Source organism: Nyctereutes procyonoides, unplaced genomic scaffold, assembly GCF_905146905.1.
Source record: "Nyctereutes procyonoides isolate TBG_1078 unplaced genomic scaffold, NYPRO_anot_genome, whole genome shotgun sequence".
Lineage (NCBI taxonomy): Eukaryota > Metazoa > Chordata > Mammalia > Carnivora > Canidae > Nyctereutes > Nyctereutes procyonoides.
In genome coordinates this window covers 32,550,001-32,572,889 of record NW_026575132.1, presented here as the reverse complement: position 1 = coordinate 32,572,889, position 22,889 = coordinate 32,550,001, and the positions used below count along the sequence as shown (strand labels likewise).

General features: G+C 48.9%; 1 protein-coding gene across 1 annotated transcript in view; it reads left to right on the top strand.

Annotated features, from left to right (window-relative positions):
* DRGX (dorsal root ganglia homeobox) overlaps positions 1-22,889 on the top strand; it is a 30,382-nt gene that overhangs the window by 5,695 nt on the left and 1,798 nt on the right. Inside the window, exons 4-5 of the mRNA XM_055345709.1 lie at positions 2,657-2,835; positions 2,918-3,030. Of these exons, the coding sequence (XP_055201684.1) occupies positions 2,657-2,835; positions 2,918-3,030 (292 nt within the window). The remainder of the gene's footprint in view (positions 1-2,656; positions 2,836-2,917; positions 3,031-22,889) is intronic.

Here is a 22,889-nt window from a genome sequence, read left to right as displayed (position 1 = left end):
CTCTAAGGTACTAAATTACATCAATGCACATCCATTTCCTTGCTTTGGAAAAAAAAAAAAAAGCTGAGATGCTATTCTCAAAGCAGCTCTGACTGCTCTGGGGTAAGGCTGGTCAATTGTAGAGAACTGTGTTTTCAGATGGGAACAGGGTAGGATCTGCTTTCCAGAAATTGCATCATGTCCAACTTTTCCCCTGTCCGCGGACCCTTTCAGTGAAGTGGATCCAAAGAACATGTGCAATTTAAAAATCTTTAAAGGGCAGCAGTGAGGGGGCTGCCTCCAAGCTGGCCCTCGGTGACTGTCTCTAAGCAGGATTTCTTTTTAGAAGCCACACAGTGATTACGTATAAGTACACAAACCCGTGGAACCCAGCAGATGTGCCCGAGCGCGGGAGGAACCGATTCGCAGAGGCGCCTCTCCGGGAGAGCTATTCTTTGAGCACAATTATATATTCATTTTATTTATGGGGTTTCCTCCATGCTGTTTCTGTTCTTTTTTATGTAGGGGCTTGGGGTTAAGACTATGCAAAGATCTAATTGTAGGAAATATAATAGTTTGCTTTTGGTTCCCCTGGGTCATGTTAGTATCTCTTAAAAACCAATGGCTGAAGAGAGATAATGGAATTCTGGGCAGTAAATTGGGGGTTGTAAACAAATTATTTCCCCTATAATCAGATTATGTGATCCTGATTATTAAATCTGAACATGAATCATTGGTCATATGCAGGCAAATTAAACTGATTATTATTTGGAAATGAAAATCTCCTTTGGCCAGGATGCTGTCTATCCCTTCTTTTTTTAATGCCAGCTTGCCAATAGCTGCCTAAAGACTGAACTGCAAATTGAGATAAATGACACAATTATTGAGCATTCAGAAGTGGAAGATCATAACTTCTCCCTGAAAGGTGCAAGGGTGAGATAGGGGTGGTAACAATTAAGGCTGAGAACTGTTGTTCAGGCTGTTGTCAGCTATTATGCAAACAGACAATGGCTGTGAAGCATTTGTTTAGTGAGCCTCCATGTGGGGACTTGGGCTTCGGTGGTGGCGGGAAGGGAGATGTGTTTACATTTATATCTCTTGCTCATTCAAATATGATTAATGTTCTATAAAGCAGGGTCTTAATCGAAGCTGATGTTGTCAAACAATAACTAAATAGGGAAATAAACGACTCCATCATGCTCTTTCTTCAGAAGCAGGCGAACTGTCAGTGCAAAGTCATTAAAATATGATAATGAAAAATAGCTCAATTAAATGTTGTTATAGCTGTGACCTTCATTCAATTAAGACACAAGAAAGTGTCTGCATTTTGCTTTGCATTTAACTGCCCTAAATTTAGAATATAGATAAAATCATTATTCAATGGTTGCTGATATGTGCAATTAAAAGCCAACTCGATTAAAAAAAGAAAGAAACTGAGTTAAAGGAGAATGAAAATTCAGAAGTGGGGTGGGCTGGCGGAGGGCTCAGCCCTGGGACCCGGGCTCTCTCCTGGGCCAGCGTGAGAAGGGAGGAGGAAAGGATGCCCGGGGGAGTGGGAGGGAGGTCTAGCCAAGCCTTTTTTGAAAGCCAGGAATTATCTCCCAGGAGATGAGGGAAGAGGTTCTGCTGGATAAAGAGCTGCAGGATTGCACTGACCTCTGGGAACATCTTGGGCCCCGCCTGCTCCCTGCTCGGCTGCCGTGAGGCGGTCCTTCTGCATGCAGATATTGTTGGGATTGCCAAGGCTTGGAGAATTCCACACCAGCCTCTAAGAAGGCACTTAGAGCAGGTGAATCACAAGTGTCTTCCTAACCTGATGATGGCAGAGATAAGGGTACTTAATGTTTCCCGGGTGACTGCTGTATGTTGGGCACAGTGCTCAGCATTTTCCGTGCATCTCTGTGCTAACAATGTTCAGGGGTGGCCACCGTTATTACTTCCATGGAGTTCGGATCTGGTCCTTAGCCCATCCACTGGTCTTCAAATGTGGGTCTGTCACTTACCTACCACCTGCCTGACCTTGGGCCGGTTAATTAGCTTGTCTGCTTAGTTTTCTCATCTGTAAAATGGGGCTAGGTCTACCTGCCTTAGAGGGTTGGGGTGGATTCTAAACCAGATTCACACTAAACCAGGGCTGATTCCAGAGTCATTATTTCTCATGGGTGCACTGGGCTGCCAGTCACAAACTTCATGATGTGTCAGAAATGATTTCGGGGTTAAATCACAGGTCTTAGGCCAGACACATTTGAGTGCTCAGGAGGACCTGCTGGAAGAGTGAATGAATATTTTTGGTGAGGAAACCCCAGGGCAGTGTTTTGCAGACTGCTTTCATGATGATTCCTCCTCCTGCCTCCCCCCAACCATAGGAGACACATTTCACATTAAATAAGGGCACTTGAATACATGGAGCATTTCCACAAGATAACACTTGTGCCCTTACTGTGGGCAGTGCATTTGGATACTTTCTATGATTTAACCGTCATTAAAAATTCCTGTCATGCCTTCTACCCATATTTGGGTCTGAAGCTGTAGTTCAGAGGGCACTGCTTTGGGAGCTCTTTCGGAGAGAGGAGCAACTGCTGCAATGTACGGAACCCAGGCATTTGGGTTTGGGTACTGGTTCCCTCCTGTCTGATTTTCTGCCTTCATTGGATGTGCTTCTCCCCTGGGGACTCAGGTTTGGTTCCAGAACCGACGGGCCAAATGGAGGAAAACAGAGAGAGGGGCTTCTGACCAAGAGCCAGGAGCCAAGGAGCCCATGGCAGAGGTGACGCCACCACCTGTGAGAAACATCAATTCCCCGCCCCCGGGGGACCAGGCCCGGAGCAAGAAGGAGGCCCTGGAAGCCCAGCAGAGGTGAGGTGGTGGGATCCTGGGGTCTGGAGGCATGGTGGGCACACAGGGCTGGGACTCAATGTGATTTTCTTTTCTCTAGCAGCCTGGGGAGAACTGTGGGTCCGACGGGACCTTTCTTTCCTTCTTGCTTGCCAGGGACCCTCCTGAATACAGCCACATATGCCCAGGCCCTGTCACATGTTGCTTCCCTGAAAGGTAAGATTTGTGTCCTTTGGCTGGCAGGGTGAGGCTGGGGTTATGCTGGCTTGGCATTGTTTCCACGGGGTCGTGGAGGTTGGCTGGCCACTCTGTTTTCCCAGTCCCACCCATCAGCCTTACACCTTGGGCTGGTGCAGCACCGTCTCTCCTTCTGTCCGTCACAGCCAGGTTCATGAACAGCATCTGTTCCCCCACATGCTATCTTGTTTGATTTCTACATGGCCTGAGATGATAGGCGTTACTGCATCAGATGGGGGATTGTCTGAGAGGCAGTTGTTTCACAGGGGACCACAGGTTGCTTTTTCTCATTGGTGACAGTCTTGGGTGTTAACCTGAAGCTCCTGGCTGAGCCTTGATGGTGATTGTCCCAGGTCCCTCTCTGTGTGTGCAGCGTGCCCACCCGCCTCCCTGGGGACTGCTGATGTCAGGGGTCTGAACCATTAGGACTGGTGATTTTCCAGGATTGGCTCTCTTCTTAATAACAGCTCTTATTATCTGATGTTTTGTCAGGCCCAGATAGAGGAACTCCCTGGGGACTTCTGGGGCATCCCCACTGGATGAACATGCCCATCCACTGTCTCTCAATTCCTGGCCTCAGACATACTCCTCCTCCTGTGATGAGGCCAGGCAGCTGTGCCGGCCCAGAGTGGGGCTGGGTGTCACGGTGGGTCTGGGGCAGTGACGGTTAGTGCTATTCTTGGGGCTTCTCTGTCACAAGAGGTCAGGGAGGGGGAGGTACGGGTGTAGGCTGTAGACTTTCTCCTGATGATAGACAATGGGAGAGTCCCCTCCTAGAGACTGCCCTGTTTGTTCTGCATTAAGATCTGGGGTCTCCTGCCCTTGAGGGGACCCTCTCCAGCTGGTAAGTCAGACACACACACACAAACACACACACACAGAGTGGCAATCTGCAGTGCAAATGTGGTTTCTGGAGGCTGAATGAGGATATGAAAGAACTTCCCTGGGTAGTCTCCAGAAGAGAGAGAAAGGCATTTTAGGCATGGGGAACAGCTTGTGCAGAGTGCCAGGAGAGGGGAGGTTTGAGAATGGTTGGTATGGTGGGTGCCCATGGGAGAGTGCGCAGAGATAATGTGGAGGTGCCTGGCAGGGCCAAAGCTTGAAGGCCCTGAAAGCCATGCTCCTGGGTTTGGATTTTCTACTGTAGGGGGTGGGGCTGGAGGCCCAGAGCCACTTCTGAGTAGTCCAGGTTACTGGGCAAATCCCCTCACTTAGATAGCTGGCATGCGTGGATGAGGCTCACCTCTGTCCAGCTCTAGGCCCCGTGCCCTTCCTAATGCTTCCTTCCACTCCAGGGCCCCGGGGGCTCCAGAGGCCATGGAGAGCCCCCCACAGAGGGGCCTTGGAACAGGATACAGTAGGCTGATAGGGCACTACAGAGGTGCAGTCCCAATTGGAAGGGGCTTCTGGAAGGAGATTACCAGTGGAACTTGGGTATCATTTAAGGAGCTGGTCTGGGCAGAGGAGCAGTCCCATGTCTGTCTGCCAAATCCTCTCTGCTTTGGTGGGGGCCGGCTCAGCTCTCGAGAGTAACCATCTCTTTTATAAATGTTCTTTGCTTGCCTCACTCTAGCCTCATGTGTTATAGGTGATTGCTGTGTCTCAACTATGGCAACCATGGCTGGGCTCCCTGGTGAGCCAAGGTGGGGCCCTGGCAGAGGCCTGTGGTAGCTCAGGGAAGGGAGAGAGGGCCAAGCTGCTGAGCAGGGAGAGCAGGACAGTGTCTGCCACTGGGAGGCCCAGGGCAGTGGTGAAAGGGAGATGGAGCTAAGGCTTCTGTCATCTGAGTTAGGACCCAAGGCAGAGGCAGGGGCTAGTGGGAGGGACTGGTAAAGGTAAATCTCTCACCTCCTTCTTCCTTTACTGGTATGTACCCCTCTCCAGCCCTTCCCTAAACTTTTCAGGCTGGGCTCTGACCTTGGGGCCCATTTTGTGTCTGCCTCATTAGAAACAGACTTTCCAGGGCTCCTGGGTGGCTTAGCAGTTGAGTGTCTGCCTTCAGCTCAGGGTGTGATCCTGGGGTCCTGGGATCACATTGGGCTCCATGTATGGAGCCTGCTTCTCCCTCTGCCTACGTCTCTGCCTCTCTCTCTGTGTCTGTCATGAATAAATAAATAAAATCTTAAAAAAAAAAAAGAAACAGAACTTTCCTTTGATGCTGCCCTTGTTAAGGGGGTTACTGGGGGTGGAGCTTGGGATGTGCAAGTGCTGGCACAGGTGACAGAAGTCACAGTGTGTTCACCACACCAAGGAACATCTTTGTGTGTCATGGTGGCATGTGTTTGGGCAGCCTGTGCATCCCCATGGGAAGTCCCTCCTGACTGCGGCCGTGTGCTGGGGCAGGTGACATGCTCTGGTGACAGGGAGTCAGTGAGCGAGGTGAGTATGTGTAGGCATTGTCTTCACCAGACATCAATGAACTCTTGCCCACTTTCCTTGAGGTATATAGCCCTTGTGTCTTTATGTCATTTTCATAGTTTTTTTTTAAAGATTTTATTTTATTCATGAGAGACACACAGAGAGAGGCAGAGACACAGGCAGAGGGAGAAGCAGGCTTCCCGCAGGGAGCCTGATGCAGGATCATGACCTGAGCCAAAGGTAGACGCTCAACCCCTGAGCCACCCAGGTGTCCCAACATTTTCATAGTTTTGTGAAAGGCATGGGGAGAAGAGACATTTCTCCACTGCCAGAGACAGGTATTTGAGGAGCATGTTAAGGGGCATTTTCAAATTTGGGCTGGGCATAGGCGGGACTGGGGGTGGGATTGGGGAGTGTTTGCCCACTCAGGGGTCAGTGGCTGCTCAGGCCAGCTCATTGTGGCCAAGTGGATATGCGGACATGACATTGCCAGAACTATTGAAATTCCTGGAGAAGTTGGAAATCATTCAAATTTTTATTTGAGCTATTCCTATCTTTTACATGTGATCTCCAAGGCACATCATTGGTCAGAGCCATCCATGGCCTGCCATTTTGCTCCGAGATAACAGCTAGTATTGGATTGGGGCTCTTTGCTCTCTAAAAGTGCCCATCCCCATGTGGTGGCATGTCTGAGAGTGAGGTGTTCTGAGCTAGAAGTCTCTGAATCAACTGGTCAGAGCTTCCTGGCTCTAGTCTAGGTGGCCTCAGCCTTCCCTGGAGGTGTGCTTGGGGCACCCGGCCTTGGCCTCAGGACCTGGGTAACAAGTATGTACCCACAAGTCGGCTTCTAGATACTGCGGGGTTCGACCTCTGCTTGCTTTGTGGAACGTTTGTGAAGTGGTTTGGAGAGAGGACAGCTTTTGACTTCTTGCCCAATTTCCAATAGCCTGACTCAGGGCTAGGACTTCTGGGCTTTGACCAAGCCTCTTTTACCTTAGTGCACCCCCACAGGGGACTGGGCAAGCAATGTTGGCAGAGCTAGTGGCCTGAGCTACGCTTCCCAGAGGGTACTTGCCAACCTGGGGACTGCCTCACCTAAGTGGGAGGAGCTTCTTGCCTGTTGGTGCTAGAAGGCACCTGTCTGGACTTCTCAGCCCATGCCTCTTGTCACAAGTGAGAAACTGAGGCTCAGAGAGGGGAAGTCACTGGCTCACACATGGCTTCTTCAGCTACATCTCCCATTTGGGGTCTGGGCTGCCCTCCACAGGATCCTGATGTGCCCTTTCCTCTAGACACCACATATTCATTCATTCCTCTAGATGGTCACGTGTCGGTAGGACCTTAGACCCCTACTCTCCTTTTCCCTAGCAAGCGAATCCACTGGGTGTGAGCCTGGGGAGGGGTCTAGACAAACCCAAGACTGTCTGAGACCAGGACCATTGTGAGCTGAGCACCACGGCCCCTTCCAGCCCAGAGATCCCAACCCACTTCTCCAGGCCTGTGGCAAATTGCAAATAATCCAGAAGAAAGAAATCAAATTCAGTGTCGGCTCCCAGACTCGAGCAGTGCTCGTGTCTCCTTCTCCAGGCCCTGGGGTCCTAGTGGGAACATATGGCCCTGGGCTGAAGACAGTAAGTATCTCTGGTAGGCCACCGAGGTTCTGGCCCAACTCTAGACAGCACCAGGGTGCCCCTCCCCTGAGACTCCAGCCATGCAGCTCCAGACCAGGGCCTGAGGATCTAAGCCAATGCTGCCCTATGCTGCAGCCAACAGCTGGCCAGCGCGAGAAGGAAGGGCAGGACCAGTTCCCCCAGGGGGCACACAGAGCACCTCCCCTACTAGTCCCAGAGCTGACTGCCCTGAGAGCATTATATATAGTTGCAAGGTGAAGGACTCTGAGTTGGGGGTCCTCATCTTTTGGTTTCAGGCACTGTTATGACAGATGTGAAGTCCTTGCCTGGGAAATGTTAAGAGAGCCTCCAGGGGTGTTTGTGGGAGAGCTTGGGGGATGTGGAGGTACAGTTTGCTTAGTTCCTTGAGGGCTGTATGTCCTTGAATGTAGTGTTATGGCTATTCACTTGCCTGGAAATTTTTTGACTTTGAATGTGTTCTGAAACCAGGAGCGCTGTTGGAATACTGGCTGTCAGCTCCTTGAGCAGGCTACACAGGGGGAAGGGACAGGGCAAGCAGGGACATGAGATGTAGAGGGCATGGGATCTGGGAGCCCCCACAACACTGGGCTCCCACAATACAGAGCTGTGAGTGAGGTGGATGGGTGGAGCCCTAGAAGCTCTGTGGCTGTGGCCCAGAGCATGCCAGCAGATGTAGACTCCACTTCTTTTATCTTAGGATTATGGTGGGGAAGCAGCCCAGGAAATATGAAGGAGAACAGGTTTGCTGAGCTCTGGCACACAGACTGAGAAGTCAGTAGCACACTCTAGAATATGGTTTTCTTAGGAAATTAGAGGGAATAATTTTCATTCCTTGGGGAAATGTGGAAAGCTGGGGTCTGGGGTTTGGAAGCAGCTAGAGAGTTGGGAAAACCAAGACCAGACAATATTTGTCCAGTGTTTGGACAATCCACACAGCTCGGAACTGCCTGGGCCGTGAAGCTCGGCTCGATGGTTCTGCTTCAGACCAGGGAGCGAGTGCAGAGACTCTCTAGCGCTTGGCCCTCTGCCGCAGCACCATCATCCTGGCCCCGGGGTTTGGTCAGGGTAGCTAAGACACAGCTCCAGGGCTGGAGTACTGAGGATGCCCATCCAGCAGGCTCCTTGTTGAGAGTGGCTGAGGTAGTGTGTGCACGGTGTGTGTGTGTGTGCGTGTGTGTGTGTGTGTGTGTGTGTGGCTGTGTCTGGATAGATCAGCAGGGCTACTCAGGCAGTAGGGAGCCAGGGAAGAGTGGGAGTTAGGCTGGCACCCTTGAAGGGCAGGAGGTCATGACCCCTCTGGGGTGGTGGGTCAAGCAGAGTGCCCATATGTGGAAGTGTGGCCGACTAGCCTCCAGGCTGTGCCCATCAGGGAGTGGGGCAGCTGGCTGCCTCAGCCGGGGAAACTGCCCCCTGGGGATAGAGCTATGTAATTGAAAATCAGGCACTTGTGGGGGTTTCCTCCTTTAATTATCCTTTAATTATCAAGCAGCCGACCAGGACAATGGCCTCAAGCAAGTGGCCTGCCTGGTGTGAGTCCTCATCCTTCTGTTAGTTCTCTAGCTATGTAAGCCTGGAGAACAGTACTGGCAGTCTCTACTTCTGCTCCTCGTTTGTAGGATGGGGATCTAGATCCTAGGACTGAAGTCATAGAACTGAATGGGGAGCACATGAGCTAGAACATCGGAGGCTCTTAGAACAGTGTGTGGTCCATGAGAGGTGCTCTGTAAATACCGTGGTTATTCACCAGATCCCTCGGTTCTCTTTTCCAAGTCCCTGGGTCCCACTCACCTTTAAAGGAGCCAGTGAAATGTCTGTGTCTCCAGATATCTCCCATTTTTCTCAACTTTATTGCAGCTGTGACTTATCTTTTCCTTGTACCCTTTATTGTTCCAAATTCGGCAGTGGGTTCCTTTGCCCCTGGTAGGGTTTCCTGGGCAGGGCCCCTCTTCCTTCCCTGGGACTTCATGGGCAGTGATGTTTTGTACCTTGGGATGGTTGGAGAGGACCCATCTTGGCTGGGCATGCAGTTATAGTGTGTTTCCTTATTGAGTATTCTATGGACACTCTCAAATAAAAAGGCAGCAGAATCCTACCCCATGCAGGGAGGGTGTGCATCACAGTAATGGGTGTCCAGAGAAAAAGCCTTTGCAACACGAAGAATTTTCCTGCACTGTCTTAATGGCCAGCCTTGTGTTCACAATTCATTAATGCAGAGGATGTTATTAATGGCTGAGGGAGGCGCTTGGGTTTGTTCCGGGGAAGTGCTGGCCACAGGACGAGCGCAATGGGGGCAGGAGAGCCACAGTCAGCGGAGGCCCCCTCTCTCTGGTGCACTTAGCCTGGTTGCCTCTAACCTGTGATTCGGAGATCTGGGTGTGAGGTGGAAACTAATTACAGCTGCCCTGGGAGAGCTTTCTTAATTGAGGCCACGCTCACGCTGGGGGATCACAGTCAGTCTCCTGCACTGGAGGAAGCATCCAGGCCAGCATTCCCAAACTGGAGGGGCCAGGGAGGAGTGGTGGGCAGCCTTTAGGGCAAGGCGGGAATGGGGGCGGCTCAGTCCCTGGAGTCATGCCTGAGGTCGGGGAACAGTAGCAAAGCAAGGGAAAGAGGTCTGACCTCTTCTGACCTTCCCTCCCCTCCCATTGCTTCTTGGAGAGCTGACCTGGGATCCCAGGTTGGAGGGGCTGGAGGCAGACAGCCTGCTCCCACCCCCTCCACAGATCTGTGAGGCCTGAGGAAGTGTTGTGTGCCAGGCACTTGCTCAGCGTTGGCATGCAGTAGGTGCTCAACAGCTGCTACCAATTGGAGTAGCAGTCCTGGTCCTGTGCCATCTGTGTGAGGACGGAGCAGGGGGAGGCGAGAGGCAGGGTGTCCAGTGCTGGGACAGGGTCTGGTCACATCCTTCCAGAGAACAAAGGCCCCTTAGGTAGTCAAGAATGTACCCTCCCTGCTTCACACTGGCCTTGGCCTTGGGCTCAGGCCAAGAGAAAGTGTCCAGATCTGGGACTGCAATGCCTTTATTGTCCAATAAACATCTGCCCACCAAGGCTAAACTCTGAGCTGGAGGCAGCCTCTTCTTTTTCCAGCAATTCCCCTCCATTCCTCTTTAATCACCTTTTCTGAGATGCCTGGGTGGTACAGTGGTTGAGTGTCTGCCTTCGGCTCAGGGTGTGATCCTGGGATCCGGGACGAGTCCCACATCAGGCTCCTTGCAGGGGGCCTGCTTCTCCCTCTGCCTGTGTTTCTCTCTGCCTCTCTCTCTGTGTGTCTCTCTGAATAAATACATAAAATCTTTTAAAATCACCTTTTCCTTTGTGTTGTGGCTTAAAAAAAATCACGTTAAAAACATTAAAAATTGTTTAATTCTGAAATATATATTTATTAGAAAAATTCATAAAACATGTATCTGGAGTTTAGTGACCCATTTTAAGCAGCTCTGTAACCACCCTCTAGGACTTTGCCTGCATCCCAGGAGCTCCCCAGTCCTTGGCCCCTCTCTCTTCCTAAACGAGAGCACTGCTGACTTTTATGGTGACATAGCTTTGCCAACGACCTAAGCAGACATTCTGAAACACTGTTCTTTAGACTGGACTTTTTTGAACTTTACATAGAAATGAAATCATACAGTACAGATTCTTTGTGTCTGCTTCTTTGGCTGAGCATTGTGTTTGGGAGATTTATTCATGTAATTAGGTTCAGTGGTAGATTCTTTACGATATGTGTATGATTAGGCCATCTGCAGATAAAGACAGCTGGTCTCTTCCTTTTGAATCCTTTTGCTTTTCATCTCTTCTTCTTGTTGGTGCCAGCCAGAACCCCGAGCACAGTACTGTATAGACATGGTGACAACGGGCATCCTTGCCTTATTCTAGTTCTTTTATAGCACCTTTACTGATATAATTCACACACCATACCATTCATCCACTGAAGTGTACGGCTCAATGATTTTTAGTATCTTCGGTGAGTTGTGCAACCATCACTTATGATCCACATCAGAATGTCTTCATCACCCTGGACCCATTAGCCATCACTTCTTGCTGCTCCCAGGGCCCCAGCCTCAGGGCACTATGAATCTTGCTGTCTCTATAGGTTGTGAACACTTTTGCTCTTGCTACAGTGGACTTATTATATGAATGGAATCATATGATATGTGTTTATGGTGGCCAACTCTGGCCTATTCTTGATCTCAGGGTTTCACAGTCATGTTTGTCATCTTTTTGTTTTGTTTTGTTTTAGATATTTTTTATCAAAAAAGATATTTGCATCTTGGTTTTCTATGAGTTTTATTTTAATTATTATTTTAAAAAATCATGAATATGAATGAATGCTGAATTTCATTGAATACTTTTTCTGCTGCTGTTGAGGTGATCATATGATTTGTCTTCCTCAATGTATTAATACAGTAAGTTACATTGATTGATTTTTTAATGTTAATCCAACTGTGCATTCTTGGAATAAACCCAAATTAGATGTGACATGTCATCCTTCTTATATAGAGCGGATTCAGTTTGCTAGTTCTTTGTTCAGGGGTTTCTGCATCTATGATCATGAGGAAATTGGCTTGTGATTTCCTTAGGATTTCCATTCCAGGTGTTAGTATTGTTTTACTTTACTGCCAAACTGAGTATAATAAAAGCAGCAGTAGTACTGCCCAGCTATTTTATTATCTATCCTGGTTCCCATGACTGGCTGGGCTCAGCCAGGCAGTTCTGTTGCTGCTTTTGCCTGGGCTGTCTTATGAGGTTACAGTCAGATGGCCGCTGGGGCTGGTATGTACAACATGGTGGCACCTCCTTGTCTGGAGTCTTGGCAGGGATACTAGGAGCCCAGGAGTTCCCTTTTCTCTCTCCCCATGGTGAGCTTGGGTTGGGATTGAATGGTGGTTGATTCCCAGGAGTGGAAAAGCAGAATATGCCAGGCTTTCTTAATGCTTAATCCACAACAGGCACAGTGTAACTTCTGGATGCATTTTATTGATTTAAGCTGGTCCTAGAGCCAATCGAGACTTGAGTGGAGGGGACTGCACACAAGTGTGAATGCTAGAAGCTCAATTCATTGAAGGCCCTCTTCAGAGGCTGAGTGGCACAGATGCTGAGGATACTCTGACATCATGATTTGAGTTGAGGTGTTTGTTTTTGAACCTACCTTGTTTCCTAGTGGTGACTACAAGCCCTTTAAGGGTGCTGGCATATCTGACTCACCTCTAGGGCCTTCCAAGCCACTCAACCTCGGCCCCAAATACAGAGTCTGATGCAGAGTAAATGGTAGTGAGATTTGGGTAAACAAGGAAAGAAGGTCATGCTGCTCTGAGTGTGAGAGACTGGCCTCACTTGGGAGACTCCAGTTTACTGGTCCTACCCTGCAGTGCTGGCCACCTGTTGCACCCCACAAACAATAGGACCCTCTTGTGCTTAATTCAGTACCATTGAGTACCCCACTTTGTCAGGCCTGAACCTCTCTGGTGATGAATCAGACACATCCCAACCTTAAGGGATTCACAAGTCATGGGTGGGCTTGGAGAGATAGTCAACAAAGAATTCTATCTCATGTGACATGGTCATGTGTTCCTATAGAGGCCAACAAGGGCAGGCAAAGTGTTGGGGAAGTCCTGAGGATGGAGGACATTTCTCCCCATAGGACTAAGGAAGCCTTTCCAGAGGAGATGTTTCATTTGGACTTGAAGGGAACATAGGAGTTACCCAGTGGGTAAGAGGACTCCAGGTAAGAGAACAGCATGAGCAAAAAGGCATTGAGGCAGGCAGGCCTAGTGTGTTGAGGAAAGAGAAAAGCATGAGGTTGGATGGGGCCACATTCCCAGGAGAGGATGGCATGACCTCAAGGTGAGCCCAAATTCTGTATTCAGACTTCCCATGGCCCAGAACCATTTCCCTCTTGTCATAGAGTCAACTTAGGGAAGACACCAGTCTTCTCTTCATCTGTGACATGAGGATCATGATGGCCATACCCAATATTGCTTGTGGTCAGTACAATATGTATCTGTGCCTGGCACATCTAAACGTCCAGTATGTGCTGGCAATAATTGTTAGAGTTCTGTTGATGAGGTTGGGAGGTCACTTGATATCTAATTAGGGCTTGATTTTGGACCTCTGGGGCAGAAAGTCTTACTTCCTGCAGGTATTTGCTCCTCAGTGGGAGAGCCTCTCAGCCTGCAAGGCACATTTTATGTGGTCTGAGGTGTGGGCAGATCCAGGAAAGCAGCAGCCCTTCAGGGGCCTTTGGCTTGTTTGTAAAGGTGTAGGTATTTGGGGAGCAGGGAACCCGATGGGGCAGAAGGTAGTCACTGCTTATGGGGAAAGTGACTGGGTCAGCCCTAGCCTTCTCCATGACTACTTGATGTCAGGAAGACAGGGGAGAGAATCCCAACACTTAAGATTTGTAAGGAATCTTCTTAATGAGTGGGTTAACATTCCAAGATATAGTGGGAAAACTGAGGCCCAGAGAGGGGCTGGGACTGCCCAAGGTCATGTAGTACATCTGTCAGAAGCAGGACAAGTCAGGGACCCAGGTGTCCCATCGTCCAGCCGCCCACACCCTGTATTGATTCTGTTTCCTTTACAGGCACCTGCTGTCATTCTCTGGCTTTAAAAACTGCAACTCACTTTCCAGAAGCCATTTCCTATGGGTGCTGATGGGTTTGCCCTTCCTGCTAATCAATGGGGCCCTGGAGTGCAGGGAGCTGAGCAGAAGGTTTCTGGCTTGTGCCCAGAGGCAGCGGGAGAAGCAGCCTGCCTGTCCAGAGTTTTGGCTGCCACTCGAAGGAGGGTGGGCAGTGCTAATTGGCACCGGGCTGCCCAGAACGCATGTCCCTGCTGCTCCCCTGGTTGTACCAGGGTCCTTGGATCTGGGTGTTGTCATTATTTGTTTGCCCCTTCGAAGACATCCAAGCAGAAAGGAGACCCTGGTGCTGGCTCTGAGACTGTCATGGCACAAGGAATGTTTGGCTGGGCTGCCTCCCATCAAGGAGCATTTGCTGAACAAATGAGCAGCTGTCATTTGATAGTAGGTGTACAAGTGGTAGGTGGAGTTCAGACAGGGGTGGGATTTAGCATCAAGTCTAGCAGAATAACCTGCCAAATTAACCTGGGGATTTTGACATTAATCAGATGGAGCAACTTTGCCGTGAGCCCTATTTCTCTCCATGAGGTACTGAGGAAGCTTAGAACCTGGGAGAGGGTGACTCTGAGGACCTAGAGAGAATGCCAGCTCAGTCAGGAAGGAGAGACTCTCCCTCCCTTTCTGCCTTCCTCATATATTCACAAATATTCAATGTTTACTTTCAAATGGGACATTTCAGTACTGGCAGCAGAAGTATAGGGGTGAGAGGGGTGAAGGCGTTAATGGCACCTTTGGAAGGTGCACTGGGTACAAAAATAAGCACAATTCATGGTAAAAGGCAACATAAACCATAAGATGGAGACAAAGGAAAGCACATCAGGGGTTCTGAGGTAGAAGACATTTGGGTAGGAATTTGACTTGATGCACTTGATTATTGGTGAGTACCCGAAGCCACAGCATCTAAGAATCTGTGCTTACATATGGTGGGCACTTACCAACACCCCACTCAGACAATCCTATGAATAACAAGGGGCTGGTCTTAGGAATCACAAAATAGATACGATCTATCTATCAAAAAACAGGAACTATGTGTGATAAAGATCTCATAAATCCACTTATTCATTTCCTTGTTCAAATCTGTTACCTTTAACCTGAACTTTCAACAAGAAATCAGTGTGCATGAGCTTTGCTTGTCACCAAAATTATAGTTCACGTGCCTTTATGATGAAAATGTACTATTGGCAGAGATGGGATAGAGCTAACTTAATTTTTCCTGTCAGTCTCTGTAGTAGATCAATTAAACTGCCAAGGAGATCAAATATTTCAGACTGTATTTATTACATTAAGTATTTATGTTCAGGCCAAGCCTTTAAAGCATGATGTCATATAGGAATGTAGGCCGATTAGATCAATTCAGCAGAATTTGCTGTAACTTAATGGAAATCTAATTGTGTGTTTTAATTTAGTGTCCAGGAGGTAGTATGTTCTCCAAACAAAACCACTTTCAGGCTTCATTTAGGGACCAGATGGCTCTTGCACAGACGTTGGTGATGGCACACGTTGGTAGGGCCGCAGGGAAGAGGTTGCGTTGTTTTAGGGGGTTTGACTGCTGGTGGGTTGGTCATACCTCGTGCAAAGGGACTTGCTGACCTTGAACCCCACAGAACAGGAGATGGGCCGAGGGCTCCTGGTGGGTTTTCCATGGTATTTTGTCCACCTCATGTTCATTGATTAGTGTAGGCTGAGGCCACTCACAGTTTTGGAGTGTTAGCTGAATGCTGAGGACATGGCCCTTCTTCCTTGGCTGTATCAGTGGGGCTCTGTTCTAAAGGAGAGTATCTGTTCTCATCATCTGATTGGAAGAAGACTGGAAATCACAAGTCACCAAAAGGACACCATTTTCATGACAGTAACACCTGGTCAATATAGAAAGGGTGGAAAATACAATAAAACACAAAGAAAATTGTAAAAGTCACTCATAACCTTAGTACCCAGAATCAACCACTATGAATATTTGGTATTAGTACATTTGTTTTCTTCCCATCTGTAAATGTATATCTCTAATGAATTTATGTATTTTATAACTTAGTTAGAAATTAAAAATTTTAAACCAAAAAGTTTAAATTTATCGATATTTTCTACTAATAAATTTTTATATGTATTATAACTGATGCCACGTGGATATGGCACATGGTTGTATATATATGTGTGCATATATGTACTATGTGTATATACATATGTATTATGCATACATGAATCTGTATGTACAGCACATACCTACATGTACCAAAATGGGATCATATTGACTCACTTATTTCTCAACCTACTTTTTAAAAAATTAATTGTATTTATTTATTCATGAGAGACACAGAGAGAGAGAGAGAGAGAGGCAGAGACACAGGCGGAGGGAGAAGCAGGCTCCATGCAGGGAGCCTGAAGTGGGACTCGATCCCGGGACTCCAGGGTCATGCCCTGGGTTGAAGGTGGTGCTAAACCTCTGAGCCACCTGGGGATCCCCCCTACTTTTTTCTTTAAGATTTTATTTATTTATTCATGAGAGACATAGAGAGGTATAGACACAGGCAGAGGGAGAAGCAGGATCCCTGCGAGGAGCCTGATGTGGGACTCGATCCCAGGACTTTGGGATCATGCCCTGAGCCAAAGGGAGATGCTCAATCGCTGAGTCACCCAGGTGTCCCTCTCAACCTACTTTCAAAACTGAATATTTCACTATTATATGTCATTATAGTTTTTTCACAGCACTAAGTATCCTTCTATAATATAATTCCTAGCTTTAGTGTGTTCTCTGTGGGTGACTATAACTTATTCAGTCAGTTCCCTGTTATTGGGCCATGAGGTTGGTCATATTGTTACCATTTGCTACACTGGATTGACTTACTCTGTAGTTAATTTAATTTTTAGCCCGTTCATGATTTATAGGTTTTTGCTAGATTAAAAAAATAGGAAAAAACCCCCCTAGAGCCCCAACTCTGGAAATCTAGTAATTAAAAAGATGACATTTATTTTTATTATTTTTTAAAGATTTTATTTATTTGACAGAGAGAGAGAGAGAGAGAGAGAGAGAGAGAGAGAACACAAGTAGGCAGAGAGGCAGGCCGAGGCAGAGGGAGAAGCAGGCTCTGTGCTGGGCAGGGAGCTTGATGCGGGGCTCGATCCCAGGACCCCAGGATCATTACCTGAGGCGAAGACAGATGCTTAACTGACTGAGCCACCCAGGCATGCCCCAAAAGAGGACACTTTTAAAGTTTGTTTGTCTTACTCCCCAAAATTCTGTTGGCAGAATTAGCTATTTTAGTTTGTGGTCTGATGGGAAAGGCTCAGCTGAGGAAGCGGGCCAGGGTGGCAGCAGGGTGGCAGTCGGGCACTGGGGGACAGGCACTGAACTGGCGGCTGCTCCTGCTCCCGGGCTGTGGGCTGTGGGCTGTGGCAGAGCTCCCGGCTCGTCCTGGGTGTCCTGGAGGACAGGGGCTGCTCACAGGGCCAGCTCTTCAGCTGGTGGCTGACATGAATTGGAACAAGTTGGTAATTGGAACAAGTTGTGAGTTGTGACTTAGAATCACCCTTTAATTTCGATGGGGTTATGGAAATAGTAACTGTTTGAGGCCTTAGTGCCATGGAATGTCTCACAGAGGTGCTTGGCTCACTGCCCCTCACAGACAAGGAGCCTGAGGTGTGGAAAGATGGAGAGAGACCCCTATGCCCGGTGAGCGGTGGGGCTGGGGGTCACACGTCAAAACCCTCTTTCCTCCACCTCAGAGGCAAGCTGCATCCGCTTTTCAGGCCTCAGAGACCCCCTGTTGTTGTTCTCACTTTATGGAATCTTGATAATGGGTGACTCGATTTGGGGGTAGACTTTTTTCTCGAGGGTCTTTGTTACCTTCCTGATGTAATAAAGGGGGGTGCTCGGGCTGGCTCAGTGTCTCCCCATCACTAACAGCCACAGGCTGGGGCAGTTAGCTTAGCATATGTGCTGCCGAAGCGAGCACTGCTGGGGCAGTTATCAAACAACTTTCAGACATCATCTCTTTGAGACAGTCCCTGCTGTGGGCCAGGGGTGTCAGGCCATCCTGGGGTGTGCTGCTTTCCTTGCTTACCCCGTACCAAATGGCTCCAGGTTACTGTGCATTCTGAGTCTTTGGGCTGTCGTAAATTTTTGTGTCTTTTCTCAGTATTAGCCATCAATGAGTCTGCCATTAGCAGGCACATTTCTCTCTAGTGGGTGGTAGTCTTTGAAACTGAATGATTTATGTTAGAAGTGCACTTGAAAGAATCTCTAAGTACTTTGGTGAGATCCTTGAGTCTGGCTTTTCAGAGCAAAGCACATATGCTTTGGGATCTGGGGTTTTAGCTGGTAACTACTGGTCCATCTGCCATCCGGAGCACTACACAGGTGGAGCTCTGTGGTGTCACTTCTGGTTTTCAGTCAGGGTCCGGGTTGCTGAAGCTGTTCGGGCAAGGAGGCATATGGGGAAATCTGGCCATGCTAACGGTACTCTGGAATCATGAAGAAATCGGAGTTAGTTTTATGAGACTCTTATTTGTGGAAATAATATTTTTCTTTGTTAAAAAAGGGTTATAGGAGTTAAGAGCAATGCTGGTAGTAAGTTCTAATACCATCAATTGAAATTTTGAAAATGTGTTAAGGTTGGAAGAACCAACTTTATAATTCACATCCCATTCTAAAACCACTTCTTTTATGCTGAAAGGGAGTTAAATAAAGCCTTTTCTCACTCAGCAGCCCATGTGCATAGTTCTCTAATGTTCCGTCAAGGGGGCTTCTGGGTATGATGACCAGGAACCTAGGAAGCCCTCTGCAAATGCACAGCATGTGATGGTAAAGAAAGAAAAACTCCTTTTTTTTTTTTCATACTTTTACCCATTGCTTCTGTTTCATTCCTGGCACGAGAGAGATAGAGATAGTTATCTTGTGCCCACTGTGCCCTGGGGTCAGCCCAGCTAAATAGTTTCATTTTTCACTTCACCCTCCTCCCTTCCTTCTCTCCTCCCCTCTCCCCTCCCTCAAGTCTGATGGTCTGACCGTGACAGAGGGCAGAAAGAATTTATCCTCCTTTTCCCTGCAGGTTCCTCTGCTAAGGCAGCCCACAGCCTATGACATTGCAGTGAGCTTACTGTGAGGTCATATTGACCACATGCTCCCCTGAGCCACATCCCCTTGTGTAGGGTTGGATCCTTGGGCACACATTAGAGACTCTATACCTTTCCCTGATAAATATTAGCACGTTAGATTTGTCTCCTTGTTTGCTTTTGATCTTGTCTGTTGTACAGATTGCTCTCTGGCTTGCCCATATGTACATTCTGGATTGGCACATCTTCCATGTAAGGGCAGGGCAAAGAGTGACTCCCAGTGGTTCCTCTGTCAGCATTCCTCGATGTGGCTGTTTGGACGGGTATGAGTCCACCTATAAGCATCGACCCCCCTTTGAAGGATACTTTAGCTACTGTTCAGACTTGAGGTGTAGATGAGGAAAAGAGGGTGACATCTCTCAGGGGCTGTGCACCAAAGAATCTTGTTGACCTGGGCCCATCTCTCAGGTCACCTGCTGCCCTACAGTGGAAATGCCCACCCAACAGGCATGGTGCAGAGCCTGGGGCAGGGGCCTGGCTCAAGAGAGGTCTACAAACCATGCATTGCTTCCTTAGCCAAAGACACAACTGGCAGGGTAGGTTGAATGCTTTAGCCCATGGATGTGAGGTGGTATGTAGCTGAGTGGGGGGTGCTTATCCTGAGGGACTTTGGAGGTTCTCACCCATTGGAAGAGCCATACAGGAGTCTCGACAGCCATGGGCAGTCCTCATGATCCTGATGACCTTGACCTGAACTCTTACAGATTTATTTATAAGAATTTATTTTACTTTATTTTATTTTTAATTGTGATAAAATATGTAGAAGGTAAAATTGATCATCTTAACTCCTTCAAGTATATAGTTCAAAAGGATTCAATATGTTCCTCTTGTGGGGCAACCAACACCACCTTCGAGCTCCAGAATTTTTTTCATCTTCCAAAATTGAAACTCTGCCCACTGAGCAAGAATCTTGTTCTACTTTCCCCTGCCCTAGCCCCTGACAACCACTGTTCTATGTCTCTATGAATATGCCCATCTAGGCATCTCACGTAAATGGAACCATGCAATATTTGTCTTCTTGTGACTGGCTTGTTCATTTAGCATAACATCCTGGAGGTTCATCCATATCGTAGATGTGCCAAAGTTTCCTTCCTTTTAAAGACTCAACAGTTTTCTTTTGTGTGCATAGTCCTGACAGTGCTAACTAACCAGAGTGTCCCAGAGTCGTCGTGTTCCTGGTCATCAGTTTCCCCATCCCTCCAATGTCGGGGGTGAACTAGATCATGTGCACAGACTTTGCTCCCTCCTGCAGCCTTGGTTCTGGGAGCTAATGTGTTTCTTTTACTCTCGAATCTGGGTTTTGAGGGCCAGGAGTGTTATTGGTGGCTTTCTTGGGAGCCCACCTGCTGTGGATGTGACTGTGCAGGTGTAGGCTGTGGATCCTAGGGAAAGAGGCTCTGTTTTGTCCAAGCGGCACTTCTCCATCCTGCAGGTGGCCTATTCATCACTGAGTCACAGACCTTTTAGTTCCCTGCTTGACGCTTACATTGGAACAAAGCCTCACCCCTGGAGGCAAGAATCAGCCTGACCAAGTTGAGCCTGACTTTCTTGGGCTGGTCTGACAGGGGCAGGCTGCCCAGGGCAGATCCTGAGAACTGTGGTCCCTCCCAGGTCCCTGACAGGCCAAAGGTCCAGGCAAGCTCCCCTCAGACTTTTAGTACCTGCACCGCTCAGGCTGCCCAGCCTCTCCCAGTCCCTCCTCAAATGTGCCTCTTTTTAACATTCATTTTAAAATTAAAATTGTGTTTCTGATTTTTAAAAGATTTTATTTATTTATTCATGAGAAACACACAGAGAGAGAGAGGCAGAGACACAGGCAGAGGGAGAAGCAGGATCCCTGCAGGGAGCCCAGTGTGAGACTCGATCCCAGGACCACGCCCTGAGCCAAAGGCAGACACTCAACCACTGAGCCACCCAGGTGTCCCTGTGTTTTTGATTTTTAAATCACACTAGTTGTAGAAAAGCAAGAAAAATTCTAAATAGATGAAAATGTCCAGTATACCTACGCTTAGGACCTTCACCGTTCTTCATATGTGGTCTCCTCAAACATATGCTCCCTTTAGGAGCATGCTGGAGGGGGTCCCAGTCCTTGGATGGCACCGGCACTGGCACTGTCCCAGCATGTCCATGGCACTGGCACTGTCCCAGCAGAGCCTGCAGCTCCTTACCGAGCTGTGACTGGTGTCTGTATGTGGCTGTGTTGAATGAGGGCCAGTGGGAGAAGTGGACTTGGGATCTGACCCCCGTAACTTTCTGCATGTTCCCTGCTTCCAGAAATGGCATGAGGTTAGCAGCCCACCAGGGGTGTGGGGCTGTGACATGGGCTCTCAGAATTCCCTGTGTAAAGTTGGCATTTGTGATTTGTCCCTGCATATTGACCCTCAGTCAGAATTGAGGTGGGAGGCCACAGTTGTGTTTTAACCCCTATTACAGCGCTGGAGTACTGAAACACCATCAGAAAGTTCTGGTCCCACCTGAACAGTAAACCGGCAGACTTGGGCCAGTTACTCCTGGAGCTCAGTTTCCTTACCTGGAGAGTGGGGATGAGTAATGCACACCCCTCGGGGCGGCCAGGATGGTGACAAGGGGCCACTGTGGGTGCTGGTAAAGGTGAGCTTCCTTTTGTCTCTGAGCAGGCTTGGAAAGGAAGAGAGACATCCAGATGTGCTTGAGGAGAGAGGAAGGTGCCCTGCCCTGGCATGGAGACCCGTGTCCCCAGGAAGGGAGGTGGGAATATCCCAGTGGATGCTGCTGGGGCTGTCTCGTGAGGGCTGATCTTATAAGTGGGCGCTGGGGCCAGTGGCTCTCCTCGCCTGCCTGCCTTCCTCCGTACATACTTCCCAAGGGCCCAGCCTGTTTCAGGCACTGTGCCAGGTATTGAGGACAGAGTGGTGAATAACATAGGGAGATACTTGACCTCTTGGGAGTCTTCAGTCTCTTGGGGGGGTGGGTGGGTCGGGTGGAGGGAGACAGACCACAAACAAGTCAACAACCTGTCAGCAATCCCCTAGCATTGTGGCCGATGCTCTGGGGATTTGAGCAGAGTGGAATGTAACCAAGGAGCCAACTTTGGATGGGGAGGTCTTGAAGGACCCCCGAGGAGGTGATGATCTAAAGGAACCCTAAAGAGAGAGAGAGGTGTGAGGAGAACATTCCAAGGCAGAGGGTGGGGCTCGTCACCCACAGACCGAGCCTGGGGAAGGGTCCAAGCTGGGGAAGAATGTGCCTTCTTTTCAGACAGAGGGACACAATGCTCGAGGAGCAGGCCCCCTGCCTGGTGAGGTCCAGCTTGGCCATTTGCTATTCACTCCCAATCTCCTCATCTGCAAAAAGGGAACTCTGAGCAATACAGCTGCATGTAGGCTCTGCTGTGATGCTCTGTGAGCCTGTGGAAGCATCCTGGCCAGCACATGGGAAGGAGAGTGCAGTGTGAGCCTGGTCATGCAAGAGCTTAGCGGCTTAAAAGGAATTTGAATTCACTTGACAAATAGGGATTTTGGTCCCTTGGTACACCCAGTCTCCAGTGCTGCTTCCTCCAAAGCTGATGAGCACTTTCAGAAAGAGGTGAAGGACTGGCTTAGTGGTCCCCTTCCTGTCAGAAGGGGAGAAAGATCGGCTCATCCACGTGGTTTCAGGGGCCGTGGCTGACCCAGGTCTCAGGCCTTAGGGAAAGGCACTAAGTCCCAACTGTCCTTGGCAGGGCCAAGGTGTTCCATCTCCTGCTCCCCTGGTGGGCTCTGGCTCTGGAGTTGGCCCAGGATGACTGGGTGGGGAGGGGTGTGGAGGCTGCTGGGATGTGCATCTCCTGCAGGGATCACAAATGCAGGTCCATTGCTTGTTCTGTCTTGGGAGCTCAGAAAGTCTCTCAAAGCATGTCATGCTGACAGCTGAGTTTATCCACCTGGTCTGGGTGCGAAATCTGTGACTCCTGCCCCCAGACCTTCCTGTGATAGGCAGCTGGAGCCCATGGGTGTCCCTCAAGGACAGGGGTGGTACCAGCACTGCTGAGTACTGTTTACTTCTCCCCTCAGAGCTCAGATGGGCAACAGGACCACAAGATTCCATGGTCAGACTCTCCCCATC